Source organism: Diabrotica virgifera, chromosome 8 (genome assembly GCF_917563875.1).
Source record: "Diabrotica virgifera virgifera chromosome 8, PGI_DIABVI_V3a".
Lineage (NCBI taxonomy): Eukaryota > Metazoa > Arthropoda > Insecta > Coleoptera > Chrysomelidae > Diabrotica > Diabrotica virgifera.
In genome coordinates, this window is record NC_065450.1 from 186,337,051 (window position 1) to 186,363,145 (window position 26,095).

General features: G+C 33.3%; 1 protein-coding gene across 1 annotated transcript in view; it reads left to right on the top strand.

The window, feature by feature from the left end:
• The first annotated feature begins 251 nt into the window (after positions 1-251).
• Positions 252-26,095, top strand: part of LOC126889416 (46 kDa FK506-binding nuclear protein) — a 41,222-nt gene continuing 15,378 nt past the window's right edge. The window contains exons 1-2 of the mRNA XM_050657706.1: positions 252-445; positions 23,111-23,304. Coding sequence (XP_050513663.1) covers positions 436-445; positions 23,111-23,304 — 204 coding nt within the window. The 5' untranslated portion in view covers positions 252-435. The remainder of the gene's footprint in view (positions 446-23,110; positions 23,305-26,095) is intronic.

Consider the following 26,095-nt stretch of genomic DNA (forward strand, 5'->3'; position numbering starts at 1 on the left):
AATAAAATTTATTGTACACATATTTGCTTTATAAATATTTGATATTTTGAATAAAATCTTTTCTATAGCGTTGTAAGGAAATGTAAAAAACGCAAACAAAATATTAAGTTATTAGCACTGAAGACTACCTCAAATTACAGAAGTGTTATTCATCTTCCAGATTTTTTTAAATGTAAAGGTTTTTGAATTTTTTGATCAATTTCCACAAGATCTACTCTACAGTGATTTCAGTGAAATCATATTGGTACTTCTGTTTCACCCTGTCGTTTGCAAAATAAAAAAGAAGAATTTTATAACCTTTTCTTATTTTCCCACGTCTAAAATCCGTTGAAAATTTGTTCATAGTTCAAAATTTTCTAAAGGAATAGATCCTGACTGCGCTAATAGACCTGATATTACTTTTTACTTCATTAAACTTTATATTAAAGTATCAAAATGTTTTGGGGTAAGTAGATTTCAGTTTATTTGCTTTATTTTCCAAAATACCACGTGTTGAAGTGTTCATTGTTTGTAGTTCACTAAAAATTTGAAGATGCTTGAAATGCCTGTTATTTTCCAACTTCAAAGTTAAAACATAGAACATTTTTTATGATACGCTGGTCCATGGCTTGAAGTTTGCATAAAAATGTAGAAAACCGGAAAATGCTATTTTTTACAATTTTTTTTGGACTAATGAAAAAAGGCTTTATGAATTTAGTTACGGGAATTAAAAAGACAGCTCTAATTCGGCTCAACTCAGGATCTACACTGTTCAGGCATAAAATCATTTCAAATATGCTCAATTTTGGCTTATTCACCTAATGTCCCTTGTGGCTTGTTCTTTAGTGTCTGTTTGATTTTGTGCCATACTGTTTAAATGACATTTAGGTTAGGACTGTTAGGCGAGGCGCCCACTGAGGTGGAATGGCCGTGGCCCGTGGCGTGGTATTAAGTAGAGGTGGCCGACTCGCTATTTTGATGCAGCAGTTGCTTTTTCAGCATTATTCAATGTATTCATGTTGATATAAGAAAAGCAAAATAATATTTGTTTGTTTTGTTTCAAAAAGCAGTTTTGTTGGCATTTAATGAGAACATATAAATAATATAAATAATTATAATTATTGTTAAAATAATACATCTAAGTACGGATATTTTTTGAACTGACAAAAACAAGATAACAAAGTACATGGTGGTTGTAACATTTATATGGTCGTACTGTTTATTTAAACTTACTTTTGTTTTCACCCAATTTTGAAAAAAATGTGAAAACTTTGAATTACCCACGTCCGTCTGTCTGTCTGTCCGTCTGTAATCACAACTGCTCCGTCAATATACCAGGTAGAATTACAAATGAGGTCTCAAATGAAAGCTTATAATCCAAGGATGGTACTAAAGGTGAGATATTTGACGTATCATGTCTGTCCGTCGGTCCGTCCGACCGCGAATATAACTCCTCCGTCATTATACCAGGTAGAATTACAAATGAGATGTCAAATGAAAGCTTATAATCCAAGGATGGTACTAAAGGTGAGTATTTGACGTAGGCTGTCTGTCCGTCGGTCCGTCCGACCGCGAATATAACTCCTTTGTCATTATACCAGGTAGAATTACAAATGAGGTCTCAAATGAAAGCTTATAATCCAAGGATGGTACTAAAGGTGAGATATTTGACCGAGGCGGTCTGTCCGTCGGTCCGTCCGACCGTAAATATAACTCCTCCGCCATTATACCAGGTAGAATGACAAATGAGATGTCAAATGAAAGTTTATAATACAAGGATGGTACTAAAGGTGAGATATTTGACCTAGGCTATCTGTCCGTCGGTCCGCCGGACCGCGAATATAACTTCTCCGTCATTATACCAGGTAAAATGACAAATGAGGTGTCAAATGGAAGCTTATAATCCAAGGATGGTACTAAACGTGATAAATTTGACCTAGGCTGTCTGTCTGTCTGTCTGTCCGTCCGGTTTCGGCCTGGAGGGGGTTGTGTCATCAACAGCATATTTGTTTTCCTTACTTCTCTGAACTAAATAGACATCAAGTAAATAGTACTGAAATAGACGTGAGTAGTGTTAGGACTGGATCCCGCGTATGAAAAAAAAGTTGATTAATAGCAAGCTGAAAATTTGTTAATAGCTTAAGAGTGTCTAGTCGGACAAACTTTGATATATGGGAACACTGGAACAGGGGAAGTTTTAATTGTGGAACAGGTTAAAAATTTGGAACGGTCAGACCACGAAAACGGCACATGTATTTTGTCCGGCAGAACAGGTTTAAACTCTTCGAACAGAGATTAAACTCTCATGCAAAAATCAGACTGCTATTTATTACCAAATGGGCGTTTTAATGAGTGGAACATGTAGAATATGTCAAATGACAGGAATTATGACAGATGATAAATAGCAGTCTGATTTTTGCATGAGAGTTTAATCTCTGTGCGGAGAGTTTAAGTCTGTTCAGTCGGACAAAATAAATGTGCCGTTTTCGTGGTGTGACCGTTCCAAATTTTTAACCTGTTCCACAATTAAAACTGCTCCTGTTCCAGCGTTCCCATATATCAAAGTTTATCCCACTAGACACCCTTAAGCTATTAACAAATTTTCAGCTTGCTTTTAATCAACTTTTTTTTCAGATGCGGGATCCAGACCTATGTAGGACATACAGTTTTCGAAAGTTTTCAGTTTAAAAATTTTATAAACGTTCAATTGGCTCGAACCCTGGTGTGAGGCCTGGAAATAGTCAACAAGTGGTGGGGCAATTGGGTGGCGGCAAAGTGGTAGAGAAAAAAAAACATCTGGTGTTATCATTAGTGAAAATGTCATCCTCAGAAGATGAAGACTACCTTTCATTTCTTCAAATTGCCAACCTCAATGCAAAAAATACGAAAAAAAGAGAACGTCGTTATTGGGTGCATCCTCTCTGGCAGAAAAATAGGAAATATGGAATTTTTAATGTTTACAAAAACGACTTGAACTTGGATGACCAAAAATTTAAAGTTTTTTACCGGATGAAGAAAGTCACATTTTGCAATTTATTGAGTAAACTGCGACCTAGCCTTCAAAAAAAGGATACAAATTTGAGGAAATGTGTTTCTCCCGAAGAAAGACTTTTAATAACATTGCGGTAAGTCTATAATAAGAAATAAGCTAGTTATTATATTTATTAATAAAAGAGGTAGATACATTTTATTTTTTAAAAATTATTTGGATAAGTATCCTGCATATTCTTTATTACGGTTTCTTTTTCTACTGGTGCTGAATGTGGTGTGGCAATCGAAACGTCTGGATAGTTTGGTCATAAATGCACAGCCTCAGCAAATACAGGTATAATATTATTATTACTAGATACATGTAGATGTAGAGGGACGGCTAGATGGCATACCGTGAACGTGTATCGGCAAGTAGTTGTCGGATGTTGGGCAAATTTGAGTGACTGTGGTATTTGCTATTTCAGTTTCGTCCAAGATTTCACCAGCAAGATTTAGGACTCCCACTTTGTATTGACGTTTCTGCCTGTCCGTCATTTTTTTTAAGTCTGGCAATAAACTCAACAAAAATTGGACATCTGCATCATTGTTCGCTGAATCAATTGGTCTATTAGTTGATTGCTTCTTTTTCTTTTCCTCGAAATAGTCCATTGCAGCCTTATTAACATCTTGTAATGTTGCGTCAGCAGTTTTCATTTTTTTAATTTTGTTTTCGGTAACCACTGACGATTTTGAAAGAGTCCTTTTTTCAAGATGTCTTGGAAAATTGTCTTTTTCCAAGACATCTTGGCGGTTGGATAAAATTATTTCGGTTTCATCATTCTGGCTGATTTCTTCTCTCTCTTCTTCTTCTTCTCCTCCAGATTTTTGTGACAACTCTTCGGTTAAAACATCTCGAGTAGAAAATTGTTCATTAAATGTATTGCTTGAACAGCTTTCTGTATTGCTTGGGGAAGCAATGTTTCCCTTAGCTTGGCGTGACTTTGTGAAGGGTAAAATGAAACCTATATGTTCTGCTAGATAGTAGGGTCGTTTTACTGATACGCCAGATCCAGATGGTACATATTTCTTCAGATGTTTAGTGTAGTTTCCTCGTAGATTCTTCCATCTATTTTTGCATTCTGTGATGGTAGCTGGAAATCAAATAAATCTTTATTAAAATTAAAAGGTAACAATAAACTCAGTAAATTTAATAAATTATTTAAAGACAAGAACATTGTCTCTCTTTTCAGGTATTTTGCAACCGGATGCAATCTAAAAGCTCTAGCATGTTACTTTTTGAGAGGTCATACTACAATAAGGAAAATAATTGATGCAACTTCAAAAGTAATATGGAAAGTTCTACAACCAGAGTACCTCCCTATCCCTACTAAAGAAACATGGTTAGAATCGGCAAGAAGATGCTGGGAACTTTGGAATCTACCCAATTGTGTGGGAAGTATAGACGGCAAACATATCAGGATCAGACGTCTGCCAAAATCAGGTTCTGAATTCATAAACTACAAAGGGTATTTTTCCATTGTTTTGATGGCTGTGTCAGATGCAGATGGATGCTTCATGGCCATTGATGTAGGTGAGTACGGGCGAAATAGTGACGGGAGGGCGTTAAAAGAAAGTAATTTTGGAAAAAATTTACTTAATAACACTCTAGACTTACCAGACCCATCTCCACTACCTGGACAAGACACAGTTTTTCCATTTTATTTTACTGCAGACGAAGCTTTTCCATTGACGTGTAATATCATGAAGCCCTACCCTAAAAGGGGATTAACAAATAGGAAGAGAGTATTCAATGGCAGATTATCAAGAGGTCGCAAATCAGTAGAATGCTCGTTTGGAATGATGTCATCGAAGTTTAGAATTCTTCACACAACCATTGCTCTTAATGCAAATACGGTGGACAATATTGTTCAAGCCGTATGCGTATTGCATAATTTCATTAACAAATCTGAAGGTTTGTTTTCGCTTCCGCGAGGAAAAAAAGGAGACGATTGTGACATCGATATAGAAAATGAAGAACACCCGGCATTCACAAATCAAAGCAGAGCTACCAACCCTGCAATTGCTATACGAGAAAAACTCTGTGATTTTTTCTTTACCGCAGATGGTTCGCTTAAAAATCAGAAAAGATTTTGTGTATGAAGACAAATGTATAAACGTTTTAGCTATAAATGTGTATAATATGTAAATATATATAGTTAATTTTCTTTACGTTATCGACCGTGTATTAAATAAACTAGTAAGTGAAACATTTGGTTTTTCCTTAAAAACTTTCCTAAACCTTTCCTAATCGTTGTCGTATTGTTGCTAGACAGTTAAATTTTCATTGTATACCGGGTGAATAAATCAAACTGGATTTTTTTCTTAAAGTTCGCATCACCCTGTAGAATATTCTAGCATTTATAGAATACTGAAATTAAAATCCAACTATAGCCTCATGTTTTCTCAACATTTTGTTTTTTGATTTATTCGCTTATGTTGGATAACAAAAAAGTTAGGTACTTTAACAACTAGCCATGTTTTTCATCAATACAGCTTGTTTTTAAATAATAATTGGCAAACTTTAAGGGGTAATTCTGCATGAAAAAATAGTGACAGTTTGCTTTATAAACGGTAAGTCCGCAAATGCTTCGTTTCCGAGAATGGGGGTGTTGAAAGTTTTCTTACAAACTGACGATTTAGTTATTGCTTTAAAACCGGTTGAGGTATGCAAATGAAATTTGGTGGGTTTTAAGACGTAGTAATTGCACATTTTTTGACATACAATTAAGAATTTAATATTCACCATTGGCGCGCATACGGGTAATATGAGGGCTTATATTACCAGTATGCGCGCCAATGGTGAATATTAAATTCCTACTTGTATGTCAAAAAAGTACAATAACTACCCACTTAAAACCCACCAAATTTTATTTGCATATCTCAACTGGTTTTTAAGCAATAAATAAATCGGTAGTTTGTAAGACAAATTTCAACACCCTCTATCTCAGACACGAAGCATTTGCGGACATAGGTTTATAAAGCAAACAGTCATTATTTTTTCATGTAGAATTACCACTTGAAGTTTTCCATGCTTATTTAAAACACCCTGTATTGATGAAAAACATGGCTAATTGTTAAAGTACGTAACTTTTTTATGGTCTAACTTAAGCGAATGAATCAAAAAAGGGAATGTTGAGAAAACATAAAACTATAGTTGGGTTTTAATTTGAGTATTTTATAAATGCTAGAATATTCCACAGGGTGATGCGAAGTTTAAGAAAAAAACACAGTTTCATTGGTACACCCGGTATGCAATGAAAATTTACCTGTTTAGCCACAATATTATGACAGCGATATTGGCTATAACCTACTAAAAAAATAACTTAAATTGGACAGCAGGTTCAGGAAATTTATTTTTAGCACATAAGCAAAACGCTTGGATAGATCGATTTTTAAAATAATCATAGTATGGTGTATTCCACGAATATACGACTCTTTTGGATTATCGCGACAACGAATATTTTAGTGTGCAATATAAGAAGAACGAAAGTATTATAGAATTAACGAAAGAAGAATTATATAAAGGCGAAGACCAATTTTTAGTTACAAGGGTAGGTAGGGGGTTGTTTTCACTGTTTTTTTCGTAGAGAAAAATAGGTACCGACTTTTTTTTTATCATAAGTTGCTCAATTTTTATGCTAGAAACTTTTTATTATTTTTTTTATAGATCTGATTGTATGCTTGAAAAAACATCATGTAAGTTTTCCTGGAAAAATGCAAAGTTTTCCCGTTATTTGGCTTTGATTATTTCAAATTATGCATTTGACGAAAAAAGCTAACCTTTAACATGCCGTATCTCGGTTTATATTGGTCGTAAAAATATTATAGAAAAACAGTTTCGTTTGTGTTACTAAAAGATACAATTTTGATATCTACAGTTTTTTTCATTAAATGCATATTTTTCGAGTTATTCTCAAAAAACCCTCTAGAAAAGTCTATTTTTCCGTCGAAAAACTTTTACTTTCAATCACGAATAACTCGAAAAATGTAAAAAACATTTTTTTCTTAAAATTACTTTTTACATCGATTTACATGGTTAAAATGTAATAAAAAATTCCCACCCCTGAGATGGGGTGGCAACTACCCCCAAGGTTTTAGCGTACAGCAGCATGATATAGAAAATGATCCTTGGACTATTCCCTACCTTCTGTGAAAATTTCAAGTAAATCCATGCTGGACGAAAAAATTGCGAGCCAAAATGCTTCATTTCCTTGACTATAAAGGAACAATATTATAAAAGAGGCACCATCGAGTAATAAAAAATATTTTTTAAACCATGGAGTAATAAAAAAAGACTTTTTTATTACTCAATGAGAGCAATTTAACAAGCACTTATTTAAATTCTCGGAAAGTACCCTATTGTCGTATCATACTCCCAAATGTTCAGAATTTGAAAAAATCGCATATAGCCCACGTAGATAAAAATAAAAGTCCGAAAGCCGCTAGCCACTTTGAATTACTTTATGACTACAGCTGCAAGGGCAGATCGTATGGCAGTAAAATATTTTCTGGTATTTTTGTTTAGATCGCCGCTCCTATCATCGGCCGCCCGTGTGCGATGCACACTTTGCACACATGGTAGCGGCGGCCTTGTTACAACCGGTAAATTTGTCGGCGAGTTTGTACTTACTCGTAACAGAAGTAATAAAGTATTTATTACCTGATAAACAGCTATACAGGCCTGACAAAGCATAATACCCGATATAATTTAAGTTTTTAGGATATATAATTTTAGGTCAAAATTTATTCGTTGACTTGAAAAGAAAAGTATTAGGTCTGGATCCCGCGTATGAAAAAAAAGTTGATTAATAGCAAGCTGAAAATTTGTTAATAGCTTCAGGGTGTCTAGTCGGATAAACTTTGATTTATGGGAACACTGGAACAGGGGAAGTTTTAATTGTGGAACAGGTTAAAAATTTGGAACGGTCAGACCACGAAAACGGCACATGTATTTTGTCCGTCAGAACAGACTTAAACTCTCCGAACAGAGATTAAACTCTCATGCAAAAATCAGACTGCTATTTATCACCAAATGGGCGTTTTAATGAGTGGAACATGTAGAATATGTCAAATGACAGGAATTATGACAGGTTATAAATAGCATTCTGATTTTTGCATGAGAGTTTAATCTCTGTTCGGAGAGTATAAGTCTGTTCTGTCGGACAAAATAAATGTGCCGTTTTCGTGTTCTTACCGTTCCAAATTTTTAACCTGTTCCACAATTAAAACTGCCCCTGTTACAGTGTTCCATATATCAAAGTTTGTCCGACTAGACACCCTTAAGCTATTAACAAATTTTCAACTTGCTATTAATCAACTTTTTTTTCATACGCGGGATCCAGACCTATTATAGTATGAGAATAGACAAATATTATAAATATCAACAGTTATAACTTTAATAAACGCGTATTTTAGCTTATATTTACAACAAAGTTAAGCTATTAACAAATTTTCAACTTGCTATTAATCAACTTTTTTTTCATACGCGGGATCCAGACCTATTATAGTATGAGAATAGACAAATATTATAAATATCAACAGTTATAACTTTAATAAACGCGTATTTTAGCTTATATTTACAACAAAGTTAAGCTATTAACAAATTTTCAACTTGCTATTAATCAACTTTTTTTTCATACGCGGGATCCAGACCTATTATAGTATGAGAATAGACAAATATTATAAATATCAACAGTTATAACTTTAATAAACGCATATTTTAAATTTACTGTATTTTCTACTTACCTCCTTCTCCAATGTCCTTAGCAATTTTGGCCCAGGCTCGCTCTTGCAAATGGCTCATATGATATTCTTCCCGAGTACTGTCATAAAGACAAGGATGAGCCTCTACAAGGCCTACAAATTTTATATTAAATTGTTGATCGTCTTGCATGATTTTTAAATACGTCTTCGTATACTCAACACAAACACAACGTGGTCACCAGTCGAATACCACTCGAAAATTAAACATGCTGTCGATTAGTGGCAAGGGAACTGGCGTACGGCATTTCCAAAATACCTCCCCTTCAAGTTCAAATCCTTTGTATAAACGTTAAAAATTGCAAATTTCTTATTTTTTGCCAGATAGGGTGCACCCAATAATGATGTTTTCTCTTCTTTGGGTTTTTAGCATTGAGGTTTAAAACTAAAGAAATAAAAGATAATCTGTGCTACTGTAGTATCTAGTCTACCGTCGTGTTTTTACTATAGCTTGCGGTCTACTGAGGGATGCGGTGTATAAGCTGTATTATATTACAATGCCGACAAAAAAATCTTTACAAAGTGAATAAAACGCATAAATCATGAGAATTATTATTTTAATTTTACAAATTATGTATTAATTAATTACAAGTAATTGAACTTCGTAAATCCTAGGTTCTCACCCAAAGGGGCCGAAAGCAGAACCGGAAGAAACGATTTCACTAATTTTGAATCATTTTTACTAAACTTTTTCCTGAACTAAAGAATTTCAAAACCGGAACTAAAGATTCAAACTCGACTTTTCAATACATTTCAATTAATATGTCACATGTATCATTTCTGCGACTCTGATATGGTACTTCCGGTTAGAATTTTTTAACCGGAAATGATATAAAAACCAAAAGTATCCGGTTCTTCTTGAAGTACCGTCTTCAAGAGGTTGGTTACCATTGAGGTTGGCTACCATCACAGCAATCTTAACTTTGTTAACTGCACCTCTGAACAATTGTATATTTTTGTATATGCGACTATAATATATGGCACTTCTGGTTAGAACTTTTTAACCGGAAATTATATAAAAACCAAAAGTAGACATTTGTTCTCATCCTGCTAAGGCACGTCGAATAATATATCGCTTATACTACTCCAGCGACTTTAAAACAGTACATCCGGTTTCATATTCGAAAACCGGAAGTCTCAGGTGAAATTTCTCACCGTTAGTACCTATAGTAACCATATAAATATTACAACCACATATTTGTTCTCATCTTACTAAGGCACGTCGAATAATAATATATCATATACTATTTCGGTGACTTTCCAACGGTACTTAGAACTGTTGCAACTCTAACTCTAAAAGTTAGAACTTTTTAACCGGAAATTATATAAAAACCAAAAGTATACATTTGTTCTCATCTTGTTAAGGCACGTCGAATAATATATTGCTTATACTATTCCGTCGACTTTACAACAGTACTCCGGTTGCAATTCTAAAAGCGGAAGTCCTATGTCAAATTTCTCACCTTTAGTACCATCCTTGGATTATAAGCATTCATTCGACTCTTCATTTGTCATTATACCTGGTATAGTGACGGAGGAGTTATATTTGCGGATGGACGGACAGACAGACAGTCATGAAACAGGAAGTATAATATATATTGGTTCTCGTCTTACGAAAGCGCGTCCAATAATGTATCACTTGTACTATCCCTGTGACTTTAAAACAGTGCTTCCGGTTGCATTTCTAAAACCGAAAGTCCTAGGTGAAATTTCTCACCTTTATTTAGTACCATCGTTGGATTATAAGCTTTCATTCGACACCTCCTTTGTCATTCTACCTGGTATAATGACGGAGGAGTTGAGCTTACGGATGGACGGACGGACAGACGGACGAGTATAATTCAACGTTTTCACATTGTTTCAAAATTGGGTGAAAACAAAACTTTCGAAAACTGTATGTCCTACACTATTCACGTACTTTTCAGTACTATTTTACTTGTTGTCTATTAGAAAAGTCTAGGGCATTACTATATATTTCATTTAGAACGATTTACGAAGTGTAAGTTTAATTTCACCTCCAAATTCCAATCATTTCCAATTCAATTTCTAACTAATATTGTAGCTTTTTCCCAGTTAAAACAGTAAATTTAAATAAATACTACGACCATATAAATATTGCAACCACCATGTATTTTGTTATACTTTTTTTTTCATTTTAAAAAATGTCCGTACTTACATATATTATTTTAGCAACAATTATTATTGATATGTTCACATTAAATACCTACCAACAAACAAATATGATTTTGCTTTTCTAATTCAATTTAAAACATTGAATAATGAAAAATAAAAAAGCAACTGCTATATCAAAATAGCTGGCCGAACCATCTCTAATAGCCAATACCACGCCACGGGCCACGGCCATTCCACCTCAATGGGCGCCTCGCCTTAGAAGGCCAAGAAAGGACATTTATTTATGTATTGTGGTTTCCAAACCCGTTTTTTGTTGTTCTGATACTGTTTGGTTCTGGTTGTATGACAGACAGCTTGGTCCTGTTAAAAAATGTAATTCTCACCAACATTTAATTTTAGGTAAATGTTTACATTAGTAAGGATCACTAAAAATGCGTAAATTTTTTGGACTTAGCCTAAAAATTGGAACAAAGGCAAAATTTTCATGTTTTTTGTTACGGAACATACAAAAAGTGTAGAAATGTTTAAAACAATTGAAAAAAAATTATAAAATATGGAAAATTGAAAACTAGCCAGATTAAAATGCTATCAAAGTACAAAATACCTTTAGTTATTATAACATATATAAACAAATTATAAATACCATTCATTATTTTCGCATTAAATTATACAAAAATAAATAATATTGTAAAATGGCCAAAAATTCATTGTTTGGAAAAATAAGTCCAGGGCGTTTGCCCACAATATAGGATATTCTGATCATGTTCAATGTTGCCAAATGTACATTTGTGTTTTTCGGAGTAACTATTGAACTTAATTTTAATAAAAGTTATGTATTATTATGAGTTTTTTTTTGGGATTACATAATTATTCGATTAAACTTTGATCATTAAATTGTATGTTCTGTTTTATTTATTAAAAAGAACTCATAAATAATAAAAGTTTCTTCTCAGAATTAGATTATTAATGTTTCGGCCAATATCAGCCGCAAAACTGAACATGCTGATATTATTCTTTGAACAAAAGGTAACTAGCATCTCATTCCACATGTTAAAATAAGAAATCTCTTCAAAATACCAAATATTCTTTCAAACACAATTATTATTCTTGAAGCAATTTGTATGTACCAATGTCCTTAAACAGTTAAGGACTGTATATCCATTATTCCCCAATAATACATTCTCCAGAAATTCCCCATTTTATATACCTACCCATAATACAGTGGCGGCTCGTACCACTTTAAGAAGGTAGTGCCACAACTCGGGCAGCCGCCAAAATTTTTAGTGACGCATTCACGATATTGTCAAAAAAAGGTATACTGACAACAAAAACTAAAAAAAATATGCGCGGATACTTTTATCTTATGTACATATCTTAAGTTTATTGATCTGAGGTGCCAAGCAATTGTCCAACATTGATCAAAACAGTTCCGTAAATTAATTAATAATAAAAACCTCTTAACCTACCACCAGCATTTACTGCTGATAGTGCTTGAAAATTGTTATTACGATTTAGTCTCTATTTACCAATTTATAAAAATAATACTATTTCATTATTCACACACATGCACAAATTTTTGTAATGTCACTTTTAAAGTTTACGATATATGAAGTTCATTCTTCTATTTTTTGGTTGCAAAGTTTTCAATGACTTTATAATTAAAATTATCAATACAATTTACAAAATGCTTTTCTGCAGATAGCATACCTAAAGCACTAGGTTTCGATGTAAACATCGAAAAACAGCGTTCTGCTTCAGATGTTGATATAGGAATGGTAACTAAAATACTTAAAAGTTTAATAGTTTCTTCAAATGTGCTTTTTGAACCTTCCCTCTACAATAAAACCGATAGCGAAACAGCCCCAGAGGTAGTACTTAATTCGTCTCACTAATACAGTACCTACTTCTAATTCAGTTTTAAACCGAGTTTTGCTTAAAAATTAAAATTGTCTCCATGGTTCATTAAGAAATGATTCGGAGAACTGATGCTTATAAGCAGAAAACTTCTCCGACATAAATAAATTAGAAGCAACTAAATGTCCGGAGAAGGTAGACCTTTGAAAGATCTGGTACTTTGAATAATATGAACCTTTAAGTCGTTGTCTAATTCGGCGCTAAAATTGACCAGCTCCTTATAATATGCCTCTATTTTCTGAATTTTCTTTTTCGTCGTGACCTCTTAAAGCTAACTCGAAAGCTCCACAACACCTTATAACATTTGTAGTTTTTTTTCTAGCGAAAAACCACCAAAAAAATTTTTAAAATACTAATCTTTATTGTCAATTAATAAATTAAACTTAAGAAATAATCAAAATATTATCAAAATACCCACGATCATGATGCACCAAAAGTTTAATTATAAATACAAAAACTTTTTAACAGAAAATATACATAATAAAAGCGACAAACCAGCACGTAAAGAAACTCAAAATAAATAGACCTGGCTTCATACCCTCGTGCCTGGCACAGAGATTCTAATGTTAAGGTATACTAATAGTCCAATATAGCTCTTTCTCTGTCACTTACATATAATGCTCGTAAAATCTTTCTCTCTTTACTCGTGCCAGTACTGACTTCGGCGCGAAGGAGATTCTCCTGTCGAATACTCTCCGCTGTCGGCAGGGATTGTATTGCGCCCATAGTTGCCATATTTTATATAATTTATGAAGATCAAAAGAAATACACACAAAAAAATTAATAGGAATTAAAAGGTTTTGAAGATAAAAAATCTGTTTATGGATAGTTAGCAAGGTAGTGCCATGGCTCTATGGCACTACCTCACGGGCCGCCACTGCCATAATATGCAAAAGTATTTAACAATTCCTAAAATAGTACATATTTCTAATTGCACTTCCATATTTTAGGATGAGTTTTATGAGTATTCTTTAAATGCCAAAATAAAAACTTAATGTTTTACTTTTTTCAATGATCTTGTTTTCACTTTTTTCTTGTATCTTATTACAAGTATCCTTTATTTTACGCTTGCAAAAAGTCTAGTATATACTGGAATTGGTAATTTCGCTATAAACAATAATTTCGAAAGATGTGGCAACATTGCTTCAAAAAAGTATGTAATAGGCATACGCACGTCCTTGACAGCAATTAAAATGGACGATGCGGTTTGAAATTGATGTCAAAATATCAGTTTTTTGAATGAGAAATACAGAAAAACTATAGCTCAGCGCGAAAAAATGTATAGAGTGAAAAGTGAATAAAAAGTCGTCAAAAATATACTGTGCAAATTTCAGACCAATTCGAGTAGCCTTACTAATGTAGCAATTTACCTAATTTTACAATGCTTGTTCATAGGCTGTTTTGAGTATTAGTTGATATTTCGCAGCATTTACTGTATCCCTCAATAAATTCAAAACATCCTAACCCTGAACCTGCCGTACAACCCCAAATCATCACTCTTTAGGGAATTTTACCATCTATTTTAAGCAATCCTTCTGAAAATCTTCATGCTTAGCGCTAATGACTCATTTGTGATGCGTCACCAATGTGTTGAATTTTGATTTTTCACTAAAAATTACTCAGGGCCAATCTTCTACTAACCAATAAAGTGTAGATTTTGCCCACAATAGCCTGACTTGCCTGTGTTTTGCTGTGTTTTGCTGATAATTGCACTGGTCTATGTGCATCAGAATTGAGAGCTGTAGTTATCCAGAAAAAGACTCTAGTATATTTTTGTCTTGAATGTCGATCGGCATTTAAGAAAATACCTGTTTTATTGCAACAGATTGACAAACTAAACATAGAAGTGAATACCATCAAAAATGATATTAAGCAGTTGAGGAAAGAAAAAGATAAGGAAACCAAGGAACTAAAAAATGAACTTGAAATATTAAAAAGCAATTTAAAAGGGAATAGTTCGTCGGATGAAAATACTCTTGCAGAAATTTATGAACGTCAACAACGCTCAAATAATTTGATGATCTTTAATATGCCTGAATCCAACAACGATATGGAAGCAGTAAAGTCAGTTTTTATGAAAATTACCAATGAGCCCATACCTATTCAAAAGGCTGTTAGAGTAGGAAAGAAGAATAAGTCTGGTAACAGAAGCCTTAAAGTTATCTTACCCAGTAATTATGATGTCCAAACTATATTAAAAGGCCGTTCAGCATTAAAAGGTTCGCATGTATTCATAACTCCTGATCTAACTCCAAAACAGCAAGCTTATGAGAAAAATATGAAGACGCAACTACAAGACCGGACTTCCAAGGGCGAACAAAATTTAATAATTAAGTATATTCGTGGTGTACCTCAAATTGTTACAAAAAACTAAGTTTTAACCATCTTCATAAGTCTCCTTTTTCTATCTTTTATCAAAATTGTCGTGGATTGCGCACTAAACTTCGTGTTATTAGAAACAATTCGCAGGGAGTTTGTTATGATATAATTATATTTACTGAAACTTGGTTAAATGACCAAATATTTGACTCAGAACTTGATCTTACTGATTATGTAATATATAGAAAGGACCGTTCTCACCTCACTAGTACTGCGAGCAGAGGGGGGGGAGTTCTAATTGCAGTGCGCTCATCTATCCCTAGTAGACTGCTGGAATCTTTTCCAGGTATAGAACAAATATATGTGGCTGTTGGCAGTACTAATTGTCCGCTTATTGTGGGAGCGCTTTATTTTCCTCCTAAGTCTGCTTTAGAAAAATATATCTCTTTCAATAACAGCATCGATAATCTTTCAAATACATTTCCCACCTCTCATTTCTGTATTGCAGGGGACTTCAACCTACACTGTACTTGGTCTCATGATAATTTTTGTTCTACGGCAATTTCTGCTCCAGACATTCCTTTAATCGAAGAAGATGCTATAAATATTATGAATCATATATGTTCCTATCAAAATCTTTTCCAACGCAATAACATCTATAATAATGTAAACTCATTACTTGATCTAGTTTTGGTTCATGATGAAAATTGCATTGTCGCAGAAGCTGATGAGGGATTAGTTGACCCCGATAGTTTCCACCCTCCTTTATGCTTTAATTTAAACCGCGGAGATGTTTTAACTGATGAAATGAAAGCTGAAGGCTTTTTCTACGACTTTAAATCAGCAAATTTTCAAGGTATTTCTGATTACTTAGACACAATATACTGGGATGAAATTTTCAGAGACAAAAGTTTAGATGATATGGTCAATATACTTTATGATGTCTTATATGGCGCTATCGATGTTTATGTACCAATGAAAAAGTTTTATACCGGCAATTTTCCTAAATGGTATACCCGAGAGTTAAGAAACTGCATCATTGCTAAAAAGAAAGCTCATAAGAAATTTAAAGTGACCAGGTTACCTCAAGACTATAATGAATTTTCTAGATTGAGGTCGATATGCAAGTCCTTATCAGGTCAAGCATACAATCAGTTTGTAGCAAACGTTGAACATACACTTCCTAGTAACATTAAAAGCTTCTGGAGGTTCGTAAATTCTAAAAGGAACAATAATAGCATTCCGAACACTTTAAACCATAATGGCCAAACCAGTTCCGATGGTCCTACCATAGCCAAGATGTTTGCTCAGTACTTTGCTGCAGTATATAGTGAGGACGAATGTCCTATTCCAGATAGTGCAAGGGCTAACACTAGTTTCAACATTACTGGTTGTGACTTATCTATTTCAGAGGTATATACCAAATTATCCCAGCTAAACATACATAAGGGTCCAGGGCCTGATGGAATCCCACCCAAGTTACTGAAATACTGTAGTTTTAATCTTGCTCGTCCCTTATTCTTTATTTTTCAAAAATCATTACAAACGAGTGAATTCCCTCCCGTTTGGAAAGTTAGTTTTATATCACCGATATTCAAGAATGGAGATAGAAGCGGGGTACAGAGCTACAGACCTATTAGTATCCTTAATACTATACCTAAACTATTCGAGAGTTTAATATGTGACAAAATTAAGCCTACTATACAAAATGTAATCATTGAACAACAGTATGGTTTTGTTATGGGGAGATCAACTGAAATGAACTTGTTAAATTATACCTCCTTCTTAAATGAAGCATTGGAAAGTAAACAACAGGTAGATGCGATTTATACAGATTTTTCCAAGGCATTCGATAGAGTCAACCATACGTTATTGTTACATAAGATCGAACAGTTGGGTTTCTCTGATCCTCTGCTTAGTTGGATTCGAAATTATCTATTAGATAGAAGGCAGATAGTTCGTATTAAGAATTATTTCTCTAATGAAATTATAGTTACATCGGGTGTACCTCAAGGCTCCCACTTAGGACCTATCCTTTTTAATTTATTTATAAATGACATAAATAAAAGCTTCAATTTTGCTCAATTTCTTCTATTTGCTGATGACCTTAAATTATTTCACATAATTACCTCTGATTTGGATCACTACAATTTGCAATCAGATCTTAATGGTCTTGTGGAATGGTGCTCACTTAATGGTATGGACTTAAATGCAAACAAATGCCATGCTATAACTTTTACTCGACTAAGACACTTTGAGAATAATTCTTACTTTATACGGGACACTAGGTTACAATTAGTTGACTCAGTTATAGATCTGGGTGTTATTCTTGATACTAACTTAAATTTCAACCTACACATTAATAGCATGGTTTCTAAGTCATTAAAGATGCTTGGCTTTGTTAAAAGATGCAGCTATGACTTTACGACTGGTCGTTCTTTAAAATTTCTTTATTGTTCTTTGGTTAGACCACATTTAGATTATGCATCATGTGTTTGGTCACCTCAATATAACTGTCATATTAATAAAATCGAACAAGTTCAGCGTAAATTCTTACGTTATTATGCTTATAAGATGCATCTCACTGGTCAAAGTTATGAGTCTTTACTGCAAATTATTCGACTTGACTCATTACAGAGTCGTCGTCAACATAAAGATCTTTGCTTCTTATATAACTTAATTCATGGTCATAAATTCTGTATCCCACTTTTAAATAAAATTGGTCTACATGTACCTTCAAGAACCACCCGTTCTGTGACCACCTTCCACGAGGTCATTAACCGCACAAATTATAGTTCAAGTTCCTATCTCTCTAAAACTCTTAAATTAGCAAACACATTATCTCCGCAAATTGATTTCTTTGTGAACGACTTTACTGCGTTTTCCACACAATTATATTTATACTTAACTTAATGTTCTAATTTCAAGACTGATTTGTCAACTACTGTTATTGTCTTTGTTCTAGGATAAGTTGTATTTGTCAATTTCAAAATGTTCTAGCTCTCAATTGTTGAATGAGAGCAAGTAAGTTTATTCTTTATTATTGTTTGTTATGTATTTACCAATTTTGTATCTACTAGATCTTATTTTTCTAATTTGTGTGACATTTTAATTGTAAAAAATTTTAATTGTATCATGTACTAATGGACTTCGGTCCGTAAATGAATAATAAATAAATAAATAACAGCGACTTCTCCTTTGCCTAGAAGAAAATATAATTTTTAAACTACGAGTACACTTTTAAATTGTTACCTGTAATTCAACCTTATAAAACTTTAACCCAGACCTATGTATTCACTTGCAATTGTGATGAAGAGATAATAACCAGGATTGAAATATCACGTAAAGCTTTTATGACCTGGAAACCAATTTTATGTAACCGAAGAATGTGGATGAAGATTCGCAAGAACGTCCTAAAATGTTACGTGTTGTGTATATTAATAAATAAATAAATAAATTATTGTATGGTTGTGAGACATGGACGTTAAAAACCAGAATGCTAAATAAATTAGAAGCATTCGAATTGTGGTGCTATCGACGAATCCTAAAGATATCGTTGGTTTCACACACTTCCAATGAAAATGTTCTCCAAATGATGAATTCAAAACATCTGCTCATAAACATAATAAAGAAGAGAAAAACAGAATACTTAGGCCATATAATTAGAGGGCCTAAATACCATCTACTTCGCCATATAATACAAGGAAAAGTGGAAGGAAAGAGATGGATTGGTCGAAAGAAACTTTCATGGTTGTGTAATATTAGACAATGGTGTGGTTCCATGGTAGAAGAATTATTTTGCACAGCAACCGATAGAGAGAGGTTTCAGGAACTTGTAAATATGATGACAGCCAACGTCTGAATACGGACACGGCACCTGAAGAAGAAGAAGATGTATTTATTCACTTCCGACAGCATTCCCCTGACACATTTAATCCAGTTTCATGATTCCATTCAGCTGTAACTTACCTTAAATTAGAGTATTTCTTAGATCATTATTGCAAACTTTTACTAATATTCTCGTATTCCTATCAGAAACTAGTTTTGGGCAATCAGGGCTTTTAATTTTTTTATCCAAGATAGATCCTGTTTTCCTGTAATGGTTAATTAATTATATTCCAATGCGTTGTTACATTGCGACGTCGCAACGCATCACAGTGCAATGGACTAATGGGGCCTCACCCTAATCTAACATCTAATAGATATGTTCTTAATGATGTACTCTTGGATTCAGTTAAACTGAGATTTGAGATATGGGTGTGTTATTGGATTGTGCATTGACATTTAGAAGCCATTTTCTTAAAATAAAGGAAACAGGATTTCATAATCTTGGTTTTATTTATTGTAACAGTCATAATTTCTCACCTACTGTATAGAAATTATTTTACTGCTCTCTGGTACGCTCAGGTCTTGAGCACTGCTCTGTTGTTTTGTCCCTATTTCATCAAGTCTACATTGATGGATTGGAGAGTGTTCAGCGGAAGTTTCTAAGATCTTTAGCTTTTAAAGCATAATATTAATATAAGAAATACTGAAAAGAAATGCAGGTTGAAATCAGGGTTGGCAGGTTTAAACCAACATGGTTAAAACCAAGGTATAAACACTGGTTTAAACCAACTGGCTTTTATAAGAAAAAAACCAAACTGAAGTTTGTATTTAAAGTTTTTAATACATCTGCCGCAAATGAATGAACTAAAGATAAATAAATTCTATTTTTGTATTTTCTAACTTGTATTTTCTGATTTTGTATTTTGAACATTATTACGTTTAAAGATATTTTTTGTTATATTAATTTTTTGTGTGTAAATAAAAATAAAAGTTGTCTTTATAATTTTTCATTGTTTATTACTATTATATTATAAAATATTTTATTCATTTTTTAAGTATTTAGACTTATAGTACTTTGTATCAAATAAACCTGGTTTAAACCAAAAAACCTGGTTTTTTGGTTTTTTGAAAAAAACCTTGGTTTTTGCCAACCCTGGTTGAAATCTGATATGGTATTTTTGTTTAGAATTATAAACAACGCTATTAATTGCCTGTTATTAGGCAATGTGTACTTAAACACAATACATAGAAGACACACTGCTCTATTTTATTTCCCTTTTCATAGGACTGACTATGTTCATTATTTTCTCTTGTCAAGAATGCTAAGGTTTTGCAATGACTTGCTACTGGATCCAATCTGTCCAAACATTAATAGGTCTATTTGTGCAGCACATCCTGAACTTACCCAGACGGAGAACGCCTGCTCATTACTAAATTGGGTGTTTGGTAAAGTCAAATTTTACCCTCCTGAACAGCTAATGCACAGGCGTTCTTCCTCTAGGTAAGTTCGGGGCATATACAGCTAATGTTTTCAAAAGGCAACTTAGTAGTCTAATTAATCTAAATATGTGATATTTTTTTACCGTTTTGATATACTGTTTTAATGTATAAATTTTATTGTTTAATTGTTTCTTTGTTGTTTTGATGTTTATTGTGTATAATCTTTACTCTTTACTGTTTTTTTGTGTTCTACTGAAAACGATGCTATCGCTGAAATAGATAAATAGAAATTAACTGTAAAATATAATTGATGTTTGTTGGAGTGTCCGGCTGCATTGTTTTTGTAGCTTTTACTTGTCTCATCTTGTTTGGTTTTTATCAATTAGTTCATACTGTCCCTTTATTTAGTTGTCACTAATTTTTACATATTTTCATAATTCTTATGACATTAAGGACTGCCAAAGTCCGAAAATTGAATTTTTTAAGTTTTTCTTGGGTTATGATTGAAAATTATTCTCTGAAATATTCTCTTTCCAACGATATATAACATATTTAGTATATATAACATTATAGTAGAAAATACCCATGGTTACAAAATTATTTGTTTTTTGAACGTCTGCACTCAACTTACCATGTACCGGTAGCTTTATAGTCTATTAGAGTGTTTTGTGTTTTTGCGATTTTCCAAATACTAGGTTTTTAACTTTTGATGTCAAATATCTCTGGATCGTTAGATGATAGAAGATCCAAATTTTTACAGTAGTTGTAGATAGATAATATCGAGTCGTGCGTAAAGTTTTATTGAAAAATGTACAAAAACAAGTAAAATAAAAAATAAAATCTAAACTTTTTTGGGTTTTTTTGTAAGAGTATTTTAAAAAAATTTAAAATAAACGTTTCTTTCACTCTAACTTTGCAGAAATCTACGCGGGACTAAACAATACATCTAGTTTCAAAATAAATAAGAAATTTGGTCTCTAAGTGCTTTGGTTACAGAGCTATGTGACATAATGTTAACATTGTCGTTAAATGGGACCTCGGGTGCCCTTAATAGGTTGTATGGGTTGTATAAAAAAAGATTAATTAGGTTTTGTGATCATTTATCATTTTAAATATTGCTTAAATATAGCATTATCACAATTATTAAAAAATAATCATTAACAGTCCAACATGTGACTGGCTGATTGACATATAGTCCATGCCATAAAAAAACAGTCTAACATAGACTTTACAAAGGCGTTTGACCAGGTAAATCACAAGATTTTAATCAATAAGTTGGGGGGTCTGGGTATCCAGGGTGAACTTTTAGAATGGTTGTTATCCTACCTATCTGTAAGAATACAAATAGTATGTGTTCAGGGTTTTCAATTGTTTGAAATTAAGGTACCTTCAGGAGTGCCACAAGGGTCACATCTTGGACCCCTTCTATTCAATATCTATGTTAATGATATTGCCTCCTGTTTCCACTTTTTTCCTAATGTTTGCTGACGATTTAAAATTATATTTGAAAATCGAGAATGATGGTGACTATCAAAAACTACAATCTGACTTGGATCGGTTGAGCTATTGGTGTGATAGCAACGGAATGGAACTTAATGTTAAAAAGTGTCACTTAATGGTTTTCGGTCGAAGTAGAACTCCTACAAATCATATTTATTATTAAGGATTGTCCTTTAGACGTATCTCAGATAAAAGACCTAGGTGTTGTGCTCGATTCCAGCTTATCCTACATCCCCATATCTCATCTATTGTCTCAAAATCACTTCAACTTTTAGGGTTTATCAAATGTTGTGGACTTTCTAAGTATCCCATCCATAAAAGTATTGTATTGTTCACTTGTAAGACCTCACCTAGATTACTGTTCATGTGTTTGGTCTCCACACTATAACACCCATATTCTAGCTATTGAGAGAGTTCAGCACAAGTTCTTAAGATTTATTGCATTTAAACAAAACCAGAGGGTTGATGAAATTAACTATTCTAATATAGAAAAGTCTCTCAACACAACCTCTATCCAAATCCGACGCATGCATAAGGATCTCACAATGTTTTATAATATACTACACTCCAATAATTTTGGTCCTCAACTATTGGAGAAAATTAGCCTCCATGTTCCCAGTAGGCAAACGAGGCTAAATCAACCTTTTTACATTAGACCCCATCGCACTAACTATGGACACAACTCCTTCATGTCCAGAACACCTAGGAATGCTAACCAATATTCGGAGGGTTTAGATTATTATAGTTTTCCAAATGAATTTAAAGCTCAGCTTAAAAACTGTATGTGATAACTTGATATCCTTGTGTTTTGTACATTTTTTGTTAATGTTTGTTATTTATTTAATGTTCCTAGTTTGTATGATTAAAATTTTTAAATTTACTTTAGGTTAGGTTATAAATCTCCTGTGATTAATGTTTGCACTGTATTTTAAATGGGTGATTGCCCGTTGATAAATAAAATAAAAATAAATAATAAATAAACACCTGAATTTGTTATATGTATATTTTACTTTGTCCCGTTACATAGTTAGGGCTCATACTCTTCCTACTGATACTGCTTGTCAATCTCTTGTATTAATTTCTACTATAAAACTAGTATCTAAACAGGGTATCAAAATTAGTGCACAGTTTATTTTACATTATCTAGTTATACTTAACAGTAAAAGAAACTTCCGTTAATAATCATATAAATTTGGAAATATTTTAGGTCTTATTATGGAACCGCAAAGGCGGTACTTACATGTTGTTAAGAAAGCATTCCACATTTCAATGGCATCACTAGACGTAGGCACATCATCAGACGAACCAGCCCAAGTTATGTGCAGTTTTGAAGGAAGAAACTACCTTTTGTGTACTCTTAGTAAAACAGTGTTGCAATGTCCTTTGGATTTAAATTTTGAGGTAGGGGTTTACATTCAAATAGTAAATACTCCATTAGAGACGAATTTAATGATTATTTGTAAATAATTTTTATGAATTTTCTCCCAAAGACCTCATTCTGGGATATTTAGAGCCTAACGGGGCATAATTTCAAAATCCAGTTTGGAATAAGCTAATGAGAAAAAATGTAAAGCAGTATAAAGCACAGTGCACATATTCTAAAGGTGTCAGTGGGGGATGGCGTATATGCGCAGTTCGGTGAATACTTACATAACAACACTCCTGCTAGCCACTTGTTCACTTAACTCACTACACTATGACACACCTGTTAGCGAAATGCTCAAACAAAACAATTTATTTCGACAAGGGATAATGGCACACTAATAGTGACTAGTGACCTACAAGCGCGTACTGTATAGGACTGGGGGGGGGGATACTCAGCACTGCAACTCTTCTTTTGTATGAACAATATAATTATTTTAAGAATTTCTGGAATTGCTGAAAGTTGCTGAAAGTTGCTGCGAGTTCGTGTAATGACATATTAATATCTCTTAGTTTTTTGGGTTAAGTTGGCTTTGTTTACTTTGCTGGATATTGTAAGACAAAGAAAAGAGAAAAGTAAACGAAAGAGATGTAATTAGTTTTATGATAATTAGAAATTTAAGTATGAGAGATAAAAAAGATAATATAAACAAAATATTAAACACAACATAACACAAATGAATTACTTAAGATTTGCAGAAAATAATACACTATTTTCTTATACAGTTTACTAATTTTATTGATCCAAATAAAATGTAAAAATATTAAAATTTTTAATTAATTTTTGATTTACAGTAGAACCCCGCAAATTCGAACTAATTGGGGGGGACAGCTTGTTCGGATTCCAAAAAGTTCAGATTATCCGAAAGTTAGCCTAGCCTAACTAATAATTTAAAGCTTTCGTTGTCATTGATTTTGAGCCGCTGCACCTGTTTCACTCTCTCTCTCTGTTCCATCCATCTCAGATTGATGTCACTGATGCAGCGCCAGTGTCATTGCTTGTGTTGAGTCGCTAACTCGCTGGCTAGATTTACAATTTGAAGAAGCTCCATTTTTCCACGCTCTATTACAAGATGACCTCCTAGAACTCATACAACAACAGGATGAGAAAACGAAGAAGAAAGTGCAATTACAGAATGGATTGAAGCTGACGACAATGAGCACCAAGAATTTACGGATGAAGACATTCTAGACTGGATTCAACCTCTACGCAACCCTAATGAAGATGAAGAAAGCGAGGAAGAAGTTTCCCTGCCATATCGAGTGTCACCCGCAGATGCCACTAAAGCTCTGGGTGTGGTTCTACGTTACTTGGAGCAGAGCTCTGCTGTGTTACCGGTTGATGTAATGTTTATGCGTAAATGGTTTAACATTGCTGCGTCAATTCAGTTCACCTCCATGAGTCAGAAGAAAGTAACCGAGTCAAAGACCTATTGTTAAATTTTCTGGTTTTACTCAGTATAATAAACATATTTTTAAGTTTTTGTCTTGAATTTTTAAATTTTTTTCACTTTCCATTGGTTTGGATTTGCCGAACGTTCGGATTTGAGGGGTTCTAAGGTATTACATTAGCATATTAGTAGACCTGGTCTGAGATTTAATGTCAGGTTGGGGGGACAAATATGCAACACAAATAACTTGATGTGTATGATTTTGAATGCTAAATAGTATTAATTTGGAAGAAAACATGTCACATACAAATACCTAATACAGGTCAAATCAAATCTAGCATTAATTTGCTAAGAGCGTGGAGTAGTAATTTTCAATTACAGATGGAATACTATATAATATGTAGTCTCCAGATTCCTAAGAGGTACATAGGGTTCAACAGTGTCTCCATCCAGCGAACTCTATTTCTCGTTGCTGCTTTGATGTAAAGCCAGGATTTTCCCATTTCTTGTTCCTTATTGCTATTTGTAGTTCATTGATTTACATTCAGAGAAAAGTGCTGGTTCAGTTCCATTTTGTTGTACTGTTAGATATGCTAAATAGTCTTGTGAAACAGGAGCGGTTTCTCTATTGGTTCACTTGTGCAGTGAACACCAAATAAAATTTCATTAAAATAAAGTTTTTTTAAAATCTCATAAATATCATAGTATCGTTAAAATATATTTTTGAAATATCGTAGAATCAGTAAAATATAACTTTATTTATTAATTATATATATTTACTTTACCCTGCCTGATGCAAGTGGCAAGAGTAGATATTATGCCATGGTGCAGAATTCAAATTGAACCAGCCAGTACTAACCTAACCCTGTAGTTAGAAAGAGAAACCTTAAAATCCGTGAAACCAGCGATCGCCTATTTAAAACAGTGAGGATTTGTGCAGTGCACACAGGGACCAGTGGGGCGTTTCGGTTCAAAGTTTCGTACAATATTTTCTGTTCGTGTTATCTTCAGACTTTAATGCACGTGTTATCGATGTTTTTGCAAAACACAAAAATTGAAGAATGGACTTTTTTGTATAAATAAAATGAATAACTTCGATAAATTGAATACAAAAATTACAGATATTTTTATTTTATTTTTAAAGTTAAAATTTTATATTGTTTTTAATTTGCTTTAATTTAAAGTATTGCATACGATAATAAAACATATAGTATCTCATATTTCTTTTATGTTTTATTTATATAGGAACAACAGTAACAGTAATAAATAATATAAAATTTAGACAAAAACGGACGAGACCCTCAAAAATGTTTCGCCTGTGCAATTGCCCGCAGCTCTTATTCACTGGTCCTGTGCCACTAATTCCCACTGTCTCACTC